The 12335-nt window shown below is 37.0% G+C and overlaps 2 protein-coding genes across 10 annotated transcripts in view; one reads left to right on the plus strand and one right to left on the minus strand.

Moving 5' to 3' along the window:
* Positions 1-12335, minus strand: part of COMMD1 (copper metabolism domain containing 1) — a 960866-nt gene that overhangs the window by 821436 nt on the left and 127095 nt on the right. The gene's annotated exons all lie outside the window — the stretch shown is intronic.
* Positions 1-12335, plus strand: part of USP34 (ubiquitin specific peptidase 34) — a 287921-nt gene that overhangs the window by 136849 nt on the left and 138737 nt on the right. For all 6 annotated transcript variants that reach the window (XM_050753419.1, XM_050753418.1, XM_050753421.1 and 3 more), the window contains 3 exons: positions 1521-1610; positions 4446-4541; positions 10633-10715. In XM_050753419.1, the coding sequence (XP_050609376.1) occupies positions 1521-1610; positions 4446-4541; positions 10633-10715 (269 nt within the window). The remainder of the gene's footprint in view (positions 1-1520; positions 1611-4445; positions 4542-10632; positions 10716-12335) is intronic.

The following is a 12335-nucleotide window of genomic DNA, read 5'->3' on the forward strand; positions in this document are numbered from 1 at the left end:
TCATTGAAACATAAATTATTATCACCAAGCCAATAAATTATCTTTCCCATTCTGTGTTTCATTAATATTTAGTCTAAAAGCTGTACTTTCTATCATTTAAAAACAAATTTCTCAGTTTTAATAATGTTTAGTGCTTTAGGATGACTTTGAATCTGTCCTTGGTCATTATAGCACTTAAAATGTGTGTCTTTGTTCTTTGGAATTTAATTCTTTTAAATGGGAGAAAAGTTGGAGTTTTTTAGATAATCTTAGGAAAAACTCTTTAAAATTTTTTAGTCATGTACAATGTAATTATTCCTCAATAATTCTGGAGAACAGCATTCTTTTAGGGTAGGAGTAGAAGGAAGATGAGTCTTATTTCTACATTCCTATTTCTGGTTTTTCTCTTACATGAACCACACCAGTATTCACTGAGCTCAATAACCACTTAATGCCTGGCATCCTGTTTCTCTAACGTCAAACATCATATACTTGCTTCCACATTGCATTTTATAAATGAAAACATGTTTATTGAAGAAATTTTATTTACTGCCTAAATTCATGAAAAATTTTTTCATGAAGCAATATTGGCTCCTAAGATTAAAATAAGTTTAGTTCTTCATTAGAATTTGTTTTGCCTCTCTTAAGGCTCATGCAGCCAACCTCCTTTCCTACTTCCAGAATTTCTGTGTCAGTATCTGGCCTATACCTGTTCCTTTCAGAGGACAGGCAGACTCAAATCTACTTGAAGTTTTTTTTTTTTTTTTTTTTTTTTTTTTTTTTTTTTTTTTTTTTTTTGAGACGGAGTCTCGCTGTGTCGCCCAGGCTGGAGTACAGTGGCCGGATCTCAGCTCACTGCAAGCTCCGCCTCCCGGGTTCACGCCATTCTCCTGCCTCAGCCTCCCGCATAGCTGGGACTACAGGCGCCGCCACCATGCCCGGCTAGTTTTTTGTATTTTTAGTAGAGACGGGGTTTCACCATGTTAGCCAGGATGATCTCGATCTCCTGACCTCGTGATCCACCCGCCTCGGCCTCCCAAAGTGCTGGGATTACAGGCTTGAGCCACCGCGCCCGGCCCTACTTGAAGTTTTAAAGTAACTTCCTTTCCCCTTTCTGCTCCTTATACTTTTGAGGTATGTGGCATGCTTCCATTAGTGACATGGTTCATAAGGCCGTGATTCTCAATTTGAATGCAAATCATGTTGAGAATTTAGGAGAAAGTGGTAGTGATGACTTGTGAAGAAATAGTTTAAGAAAGATCTTTAAATGCTCTTCACTTGCTTTTATACCCAGATATTTATAGTATGTTTTACCTTAAAGGTCTTGGATTGGAATTTTTAAACTTGGACTTCTTGCCCTAATATATATAAAGTGTAAAATGAATTTATACTTTTGAGAAAAAAATTTAATGTTTGTGTAAATAATATATCTCGATATAAAATTCATTAAAACTTTTAACATTTAAAATTTTAAATAGCCGAATTTCTATAAAAATAATTACTAAAATTACTTTATTCTGTGAATGTTTCTTCTGTTTCAGATCAGTAGTAATTTCACTTCGTCTTCTTCCAAAACTATTTGGTACTTTTCAGCAGTTTGGGAGCAGTTACGATACACACTGGATAACAATGTAAGTAAATAAAATCAAGTATTTATTTTAAAGATGTTTTTCAAATTATAGTTATCTAAAGGTTTTGACTAACCTACAAGCTTTTTTTTTTTTTTTTTTTTTCTTTTTTTGAGACGAAGTCACACTCTTTCACTCAGGCCTGACTGCAGTGGCGCTGTCTCGGCTCACTGCAAGCTCTGCCTCTTGGGTTCGCGCCATTCTCCTGCCTCAGCCTCCTGAGTAGCTGGGACTACAGGCGCCTGCCACCGTGCCCAGCTAATTTTTTGTATTTTTAGTAGAGGCAGGGTTTCACTGTGTTAGCCAGGATGGTCTTGATCTCCTGACCTCATGATCCACCCGCCTTGGCCTCCCAAAATGCTGGGATTACAAGTGTGAGCCACCACGCCTGGACAGCCTACAAGCTTTTACTCTGTACCAGGAAAATTTGAGTTTCATGTGATTTGTTTTCTTAGATTTCTCTGCCACTTAGCCCTGTGGAGATTATATCTTGATGAGTAGGAAAATCTGTGTTTTATTTTCTTTGTAGTTTGAGAACAATACTTTAGCAATTAATACTCTAATTTTAGAGAGATGTTTAGTGTATGCAGCTACAGCAGAGTACTTTTGAAGAAGAGCCACACTAAAGTAAACTCTAGCGTGCCTTTAATTTTTCCCGTTTCTAGGAATTGGCTGTAGACCTACAGTCGTGTTTGGGGCAATCTTGACACTACCCTATTACAGGTTGAGTATGCCTAATCTGAAAAATCTAAAATCTGAAATGCTCCATAATCCAACATTTTTAGAGCACCAGTATGATGCTCAAAGAAAATGTTCATTGGAGCATTTTGGAATTTGGATTTTTGGATTAGCTGTGTTCAACTGCTATGCATTCTGCAAATATTCCAGAATCTGAAAAAATCTGAAACACTTCTGGTCCCTGGCATTTTGGATAAGGGATATTCAACTTGTACTGCTTTACATTTATGGAGAACTTATGATTAATGAATATTAAAATAATTCTTCCAAAGGCAGAACTTTTATGTGAAATTGACCCCATGTTTTGGTAATAAGTCTGGAGAAAGTTGTCTACCACGAACAATACACTAGGAAGATGTGTTGTGTACTTTATTCTAAATAAGCTTTTGGAGAGATTGAAGAGACATTTGAATTTTAGGGAATATTCGACTTGTTGAAGGATTCATTTGTGAGGTCAAATTCTCAATTCTAAGCTTAGGTGGTAAGAACACTTGTTTGCTTTCACAATGGTGTATCGCTTTTATAGTTCTTGGAAGTCTGCAGTGTAATTCCAGATTGGGTGAAGTTAGTTCTTCTGAGTCATATACCTTGCTTCTTATTGTTCTTTTAAAGGGAATATGTTTAATCTGAACCTTTATTATTTAGAAGTATATTAGTCTCTTTCTTTGGTTAATACTACAGTAAGAATCCAGTGAAAGTTCTATTTTTGCAAGGACGGTCCTTAAGTTTCCAAAAGGAAGGGTAGGGGAAAGCATTTAACATCACTGAAGAACAAGAATAGTGTGAGCCCTTTTTCATTGCCTCTTTCTGTAGTTTTTAAGTGGCTGAATTTCAAAATTCTAATGCAGTAAAGGTATTTATTTGGTGCTAACACAGGTGAGCAGGTGTCATTTTAATCAGTGGAGGTGCTTCATATTAAGGAGCAACTTTCTTGTATAGAAGGGGCAGTCTCTGAATATTCAGTTCCTTAATCAAGTACTTGAACCTAAGTATTACTGAGTTGAAACCCTTTTAGCTTGTTCCTTAAATTAAATGTAAATAAACTTAATTAAGGAAAATTCACAGGGTTTCCATTACCACAAGAGATTGGTATCCTAAATTTCATAAAGTACATCACTTAAAAGAACTCTAAGCTCCTGTGGTTATTTGACATCAGTAACAACAAAAACTATCATTTATTGTGAATCTAGTATGTGTAGCAGTACTCAATATTTAGTACATATTCTCTCTTAAACTCACTCTAATGGCCCATAGTTTAAAATTGGAAACTTATCCTTGACTCTTTTAATAAACCTTCAAGCAAACAGACTTCCAGAGGTCAGCTTACTTGCCTGAAGCCGTGTTATAGCAAGTATATTGGAGCTGGTTTCAAACCCAGAGTCTTTCTTCTTTCTACCACTTGACCTTTAGTGATTAGCAAGGTGAAAGTAACTTCTGTTTAAAATATAGCTATAACAGAAACATGATGTAAATTATATTGGAACTTACAGAATTTTAGTACTTCTACATCTGTACATTTTAACAGATAAATTGCTAATAGGTGTTATATGAAATACATTATGTTAGTTATGGAAGTTATGGACCCTGGGATCTCTGAATGTATATGCCACTATTTGTGTTTTCATTGTAGTATTTCTACATTATTTTGGAACTCAGTGCTGGGTATTTCTTTGATTTTTTTTTTTTTTTTAATTCGTTCAAAAATAAGCAAATTAATGACAAAAGATATATGCAGTAAGTTTATTGTATGCCTTCCATATGCCAGATATTCTGCTAAGCAATGACCAAAGCACATAGTATATCCTTATATGAAATGGTATCATATTACTTTTAATATTAACTCAAATTAGTCATTGATAATAGCGCTTTCACAGGCATTATTTTGAGATTAAAAACTTATAAAGGTACTTTAAATTCATAAAAATGAAGGAACATTGCTTTATATCTTTTCACCATTCAAATATAAAACATGTATATTTTTGGTAACTGTAAAATTTTACATTTGAAGATTTTTTAAGATTTGCATATTTACTGTCATAGCATAGATTTATTCTCTTACCCTGACCACTTTAAAATTATTTTTTCTTTTATTTGGGCCAGGTGGGCAGAAAAAGAACTGAACATGATGAAGCTTTTCTTTGATAATTTGGTATACTACATTCAAACTGTGAGAGAAGGAAGACAAAAACATGCACTGTAAGTACCTCTCAACTGAGTTAAAGACGTTTGTGTGGATTGTCTTTCCTTTGAAAAATAATTTCCCAGTGTTTTAACTTTTTTCCATTTAGTAAATAATTGTAACAGAAAACTTCATTTGTATAAAATTATGAAAAGGCTGCTAGAACTTTTTAAGCTGAAAGATTCTTAGGTGTTACTCTTAAATTCTTAGGTAAATGTAACTGACTCACTTTTGGGGGTTGGTTAACCTTCACTATTGAGATTTGTTCAGACATACTGTTTTTAGGAATCAAAAGTAAATATATTTTTCAGAAACCATAGATATGCTTGTCTTAACATATTAGAGCATTGATTCTAAAATTTGTAAATATTTACTTAAAAAATACTATATTTAACATATAGTTAAGTTAAAACATTTTATTATAATTGCATACTAGTAGAAAGTTTAGGACGTGGAAGGTTTTAAAACTGGTGGTATATCATTAATGTTTTCTTATGTATCAAAATATTCTCTGGATATATTCAAGTGATTTAGGACAAGAATTGGTAGAAATGGATTGGTGGTGGTATAGCTGTATTTGAGGGGAGATGGCATAGGAGATTCAGAAGATTTCTGCGGGTGAACTGATTGTTGTGGACTGATGTCCATGTTGAGGAAACCAGTTCAGTGCCACTACTGGCGTGTTAGTGGAGAACAGGAGGAATCACGCTGTGATTGAAAAAAATCACATAGAAAACTTCCACAAAGGTGGAAACTAAGCAGACTGTGGAAGTGTTGGGAAAAGTCATAGATATTTAAGGCATACATACTTCTAAAAATAAATTTATTTCCCTGCACAAATCAGTTCTCTGGATGTTATTTTTACTGTGTCCTTTAGGGTGCAGCTATCTTCCCACTTGCCTAAAACTTGAGACTTGAGGCATTTTTGTACGCTTATTTCCAAACATGAGTAATGATGATGATGATGATAACCAAAAAGCCAGTGCTTATTGATATATACCAATGTGTCAGATACCAACTACTTTAAGATATGCAACAACCCGTTTGAGACAGTCTTACTTTACAAATGAGTTTACTGAAGCTATGATATGACAACTTCTCCAACGTCACACATAAAAATAGAGCGAGCTTTTTTACCGCCACAGTCTGTTTCTGTTATAGAATTTGTATTTGTAAATGTGACATTATGCTGCCATTATTCTCTACCTTTTTGTTAAAATATACCGCATGTCTTTTCACAAATTGACATTTCCCCAAGCACTACTTTTGTCCTTATAACTACCTCTAGGTAGTCTCCTTGCCTCAGTCTTCCCATATGGTGGTTCAGTCCTTCTGTCAAATTAGGAAAGCAGTATGGTACTGGTGGGAAGCCCATGGGCTTGAGAATCATACAGACATAGATCCAGGTTATTAATCTATTATTTTAACCTTATTTCAATTATTTACCCCTCTAATTCCAATTATTTACCTTATAAGTGTTTGTAAGAATTTAATGAAATGATATAGTGAATTGCACTTGGCACATAGATTATCTACAAATTGTAGTTACCTGGTTAAAACAAAGAATGTAGCATAAGAAAGATACAAGAATTCTGTCTCTTAACCCCATCCAGAGATTCTTCATGGCATAAATAAAATACCAGTCTCTTCAGCTTAATATTCTGGGCTGCCTATGATCTAAACTCAACCTTTCCAGTTTTATTGTTGAATTTTTTTTTTTTTTTTAAAGATAGCTTATTCTACAAGCTTATCAAATTATTTCTGGAGTATTTCTATTTACTGTATCCCATAGCTTTGCTTGCAAAGTTAGCTTTAAACAGAATGTATTCTTTTAAAATTAAAGTTCTAACTGTTCTTCCAAGTCAGTATCCTTCTTTATTCCTATTGAAGCAGAGTTTGAGGATAATGTTGGCCTCTTGAATCCGAACATTCTGTTTATGCTCTATAAAAATCATAGGATTGCCAGGCATGGTGGCTCATGGCTGTAATCCCAACACCTTGGGAGGCCGAGGCGGGCGGATCACCTGAGGTTGGGAGTTCAGGACCAGCCTGACCAACATGGAAAAACCTCGTCTCTACTAAAAATACAAAAAAAATTAGCCAGGTGTGGTGGCGCATACCTGTAATCCCAGCTACTCAGAAGGCTGAGGCAGGAGAACCACTTGAACCCAGGAGGTGGAGGTTGCAGTGAGCCAAGATTGCACCACTGTACTCCAGCCTGGGCAACAAGAGCGAAACTCCGTCTCAAAAACAAAACAAACAGAAATCACAGGATCAACAAAGAGCAGAAATAAAAACCACACATAACCCACGTTTTTATTAGGACATGGGGAGTTAATTACTTGTCAGCAAAGAAATAAACACTAGGTTATAAAAGAGCTCCCACCAAGAGCAGGACTTGAGAGGCATAGTGAAAGGGGAATGGAAGTCATAAAATGAATCATCCTCATAAAGAGAAAATCCAACATTAAGTATCAAAAAGGAACATACGTCTGAGACTTAGTTGTTCACTGCTTTGAAAACAGTGGAGTTACTCATTTTGTTAGTGGAATCAGAGGTGAGCAAAACATTGCTTCTGCATTGAAAAATGAGTAGGGCTCCTTGGATATGTGTTTTATGTTTTTTTTTTTAGAGTATACTAGAATAATCTTTCCAACCTTTCAATCTGCCTTGTTGGCTGCCGTCCTAGGAGACTAAAACTCTTAGAACAGAGAGATGTTGTCTGGACTAATTTGGTATAATTTCCCTATTCCTTCGGGGTGTAAAACAGTTGTACATTTGCTACTTTTTGTTCAAGCATACTTATTTCAGTATTTTTTTTTCAGTGCAGATTAAAATCGGAAAGTTCTGAAATGTTTCACTTTTCAGGGGGGAAAAAAGATTCTTGTAGCATGAAAGATAATATTTTTATTTTTTTATTTTGTAATTTTTGTTTTTTGCTTTTATATTTTTATTTTATTTTTATTTTATTTTATTTTTTGATGGAGTTTTTGCTCTTTTGTCCAGACTGGAGCGCAATGGTGTGATCGATCTCAGCTCACTGCAACCTCCACCTCCTTTCAAGTGATTCTCCTCCCTCAGCCTCCCGAGTAGCTGGGATTACAGGTGCCTGTCACTGCACCTGGCTAATTTTTGTGTTTTTAGTAGAAAAGGTTTCACCATGTTGGCCATGCTGGTCTCGAACTCTTGACCTCAGGCGATCCATCTGCCTCTGCCTCCCAAAGTGCTAGGATTACAGGCATGAGCCACCGCGCCAGTAGTATATTCGTAAAAGGACACATTAATGTGTTTCTTGAATCCAGGGGCCTCTAGAGAAAATCTTGTCTGCAGAGGCTACAAAGAGATTTTCTTTTAAGGCAGTAATCTGTTACTAAAGTTTCATATCTTTGGGGAGACTATTTTTGTCCTTTATTTCTTGTGATGTCAGAAGCCGTGGACAAGCCCGTCAGAATTTGTCAATATTGGTACCATCTTTGTCTGATATCCCAAGAAATTTTTCTCACTGGTGGTTTCAACAGCCCATAGGAACCTGAGGGAGCAGGGTCTTTGAAGTGCAGCGTCAGGGGCTATACTATGGGAGTACAAAGGGACTAGACCCATGCCTTCAGGGTTATGAGTCCCTTATTCCGAGATGCAAGTATAGGGGGAGAATTATTTCACATGTAAAGGCACTTAGTAAAGGGTGAGGCTTTATTCTCCCTTTACGTTTGATTGATGTCCCCTAGACAAGGCAAGAGGAATATAGTAACATAAAACTGCAGAACTGATGGGTCATACAACTCATTTTTGAATTTGTACTCAAGGCCTCTGCTACAAAATCTCTTGTTCTTTAACTTAAAAAGCCTTGAAGCCTTTAAGAGCTAGCTGTTCTTGAATGTTATCTGGGTTGCCTTGTAGTCTGAGAGGTGCTTATCAGATTTCCTCTCCCCTACATCTCATCATATGTATTTTCACCTTCACAAAGGTCAGTGCAGCATTAATGAAAAAGTTAATCTTATCTTTGCCAGCGTTAATAAGAGACCCTAAAGAGCAGCAAAGGCATGTCCAGTGAACTCAATCTTCAGAAAACTTAAGCTTTAAAACTTCGATAATGAATTTAGTGCAATTTTGGGAAGCTAATTTTGGGATGCTGTTAAAATTTTGTTCTTACTTGGGGATTACAGAACATCGAATTAAGATGCCCAGGCTGTGCACAGTGGCTCATGCCTGTAATCCCAGCACTTTGGGAGGCCAAGGTGGGCAGGTCACCTGAGGTCAGGAGTTCGAGACCAGCCTGGCCAACATGGTGACACCATATTTCTACTAAAGATACAAAAAAATTAGCCAGGCACCTGTAATTCCAGCTCCTCTGAAGGCTGAGGCAGGAGAATTGCTTGAACCCAGGAGGCGGAGGTTGCAGCGAGCCAAGATCACGCCATTGCACTCCAACCTGGGCAAGTGTGAGACTCCATTTCCAAAAAAAAAAAAAAGCCCTTTGACCCTCTCCATGCTAGGTTATAGATCAGAGCATAGACCAGCCACTGTTGCATGTTGGCAAAGCAGTTTGCGCAGTCGATCCACAATCTGCCTTTTGATCTGTAAAACAGAGATAATAGCTTGTTATTGACTTAAGTTTCATTGAGTGCTCAAGTACTTGGACTAGAATGTGATTATAGACACAGTTAAATATGCAGTTCACTGGGGTTGCTAAAGGAGAGGAATCCTTTTAAAATGCAAAACTGGGCCAGGCATGCTGACACCTGTTGTAATCCCAGCACTTTGGGAGGCCAAGGCAGGCAGATCACTTGAGGTCAGGAGTTTGAGACAGCCTGGCCAACATGGTGAAACCCCGTCTCTACTATAATAAAAATAACAAAAATTAGCTGGGAGTGGTGGCGCACGCCTGTAATCCCAGCTACTCCGGAAGCTTAGGCACGAGAATCACTTGAACCTGGAAGGCAGAGGTTGCAGTGAGTGGCGATTCTGCCCCTGCACTCCAGCTTAGTCAACAGAGTGAGACTCTGCCCCCGACTCCGCCAACACATACACACACACACACACAGTTTTAAAAAAGCAAACCTGATGATTACCTCCACCCCAAACATGGTCCCCTCACCCCCAACTCTCCAACACTCTTCCTTGACTTCCTTTTCCATCTCTACTTTCTTTTTTTTTTTTTTTTTTTTTTTTTGGGACAGAGTCTCGCTCTGCCGCCCAGGCTGGAGTGCAGTGGCGTGATCTTGGCTCACTGCAAGCTCCGCCTCCCGGGTTCACGCCATTCTCCTGCCTCAGCCTCCCGAGTAGCTGGGACTACAGGCGCCCGCCACCTCGCCCGGCTAGTTTTTTTTGTATTTTTTAGTAGAGACGGGGTTTCACTGTGTCAGCCAGGATGGTCTCGATCTCCTGACCTCGTGATCCGCCCGTCTCGGCCTCCCAAAGTGCTGGGATTACAGGCTTGAGCCACCGCGCCCAGCCTCCATCTCTACTTTCTGACATTAGGGCTGACCACAGTCTCTCATTTATCTAGTCAGACTCATCTCCTACCCTACCTCACTAAAAGTCGCTTCTTTAAAAGTTTCAAAAGCAACTTTTTTATTAAGCATCAAATTTTATGCATGTGAATTATAATTATTTAGATTTGAAATAACATTCAAAAATGCCAAGTTTGTGTCAGCTCTATTTTTCATGAACTAGATTTATGGAAATATTATTTTATTAGTGTTTCTTGGGTACAGAATATATTATCACTATAGGGACCATGATATGAAGCATGTACTTTTTAGATAGAGATGGTGTTATTTACTTGTTGCCTATTCTAATTTATGTGTGTATTGCATACTTTTAAAATGACATACTTCCTCTGCTTCACTAGTTGAATTTTTGTGTGCTTTCTTACATAATTTGAAAATAAACTGTTATAGTTTCAAGATTTGTATAATTTATTAGTTTAAATTTGTGTTTTGTTTTGTCTTTATGAACTTTTTTGTGTAACCAAAGATACATAGTTAAAATAATTAATTACAGATTATTAAAACAATTTTTGGTATAAGTTATGCATAGGACCACTAAAGTTTTAGAAGTAATTAAGAAATAGGGTGTTTAATTATTTTAATGACTTTTAAATTATAGGTACAGCCATAGTGCTGAAGTTCAAGTTCGACTTCAATTCTTGACTTGTGTATTTTCAACTCTGGGATCACCTGATCATTTCAGTAAGTTTTTAAATCAGTACTTTTTTCAAATCTGTTTTGACTAGTGAATTTACTCGCTCTTTGGATTTCTGCAGTGATTTTTTTTTAATTTAATTTTAGAGTAAGTGGGTACATGTATGTTTGTTACAGGGGTATATTGCATACTGGTGGGGATTGGGCTTCTTGTGTACCCATTACTCAAATAGTGAACACTGTACCCGATAGATTATTTTTCAACCCTTGTCCTGCTCCTGCCATATCCCCGTTTGGAGACCCTGGTGTCTAGTAGTTTCATTTATATGTCCATGTGTACCCATTGTTTAGCTCCTGCTTACAAGCAAGAATGTACGGTACTTGGTTTTCTGTTGCTGAGTTAGTTCACTTAGAATAATGGCCTCCAGTTCCATTTATGTTGCTGCAAAGGACACGATTTCATTTGTTTTTATGGCTGCTGCAGATTATTCTTAATACATTTATAAATTATACCAACATTCAGATAATTTATTCAAATAATTGAGATTGTTTGCATTTTAAATAAATTTTAAAAATTTTTTAGTTCTATAAGACCTTTTCTTTTTTCTTTTTTGAGACAGGATCTCATACTGTCTCCCAGGCTGGAGTACAGTGGTGCGATTACAGCTCATTGCAGCTGTTGACCTCCCCGGCTCAAGCAGTCATCCCACCTTAGCCTCCTGAGTAACTGGGACTATGCACCACCATAGCCAGCTAATTTTTTTTTAATTTGCATAGAGATAGGGTTTCACTGTGTTGCCCAGGCTGGTCTCAAACTCATGGGCCCAAACAGTCCTCCTGCCTTGGCCTCGCAAAGTGCTGGGATTACCAGCATGAGTCACTGCACCGGGCTGACTGCATCTTTTATTATTTTTGCTTATAGAATCTTGCTTTCCCTTTGGTTGGAGATAGGTATTAATTATGCATTATTATTGGGGCTATTCTTTTGAAAATTACTTGGCTTGATGGGTGATAGAGACACTTGGAGGCCCCAGTTTTATTTAGTTTCACTTTAAACTGAGTTTCGTTAACAGTTAATTTTTTTTTTTATTCAAGTTGTAGGGTACATGTGCACAACGTGCAGGTTTGTTACATATGTGTACGTGTGCCATGTTGGTGTGCTGCACCCATTAACTCGTCATTTACATTATGTATATCTCCTAATGCTATCCCTCCCCCCTCCCCCAACAGTTAATTTTTTTAAAGTAGAGCTTGGTCTGTTCACCATATCCAAATCCATGTGGTTGCAAACGAGCTTGATTTCTGTTAGCCAAAGCTCCTTTTTCCTTCATATACTGACTGTCATCTTTTACTCTACATCCTTCTTTTTCTGTGTGTCAGTATCAAGCCTTATTTTTTTAGAAGGATATTGTCTCTTTAACTGTGATTACTATATTGTCAGCCTGATGGGTGTCTTGCTAGCAGTTGTCATGACTTTTTTCAAGGCTGTACCTATGCTTGAGATATACTGTATTTATCTTATTATTTAAGTCTCTTATTTCTTTTTTTTGTTCAAACTATTTATAACGAATGCCACCAACACTGTGATAACGGATTTCAAAAATAAGCTACCTGATTTTGGTAGGAAATTTCTCTTTTGTGTTACTAGGTCATTTATTGACCCATTAT

This window comes from Macaca thibetana, chromosome 13 (assembly GCF_024542745.1).
Source record: "Macaca thibetana thibetana isolate TM-01 chromosome 13, ASM2454274v1, whole genome shotgun sequence".
Lineage (NCBI taxonomy): Eukaryota > Metazoa > Chordata > Mammalia > Primates > Cercopithecidae > Macaca > Macaca thibetana.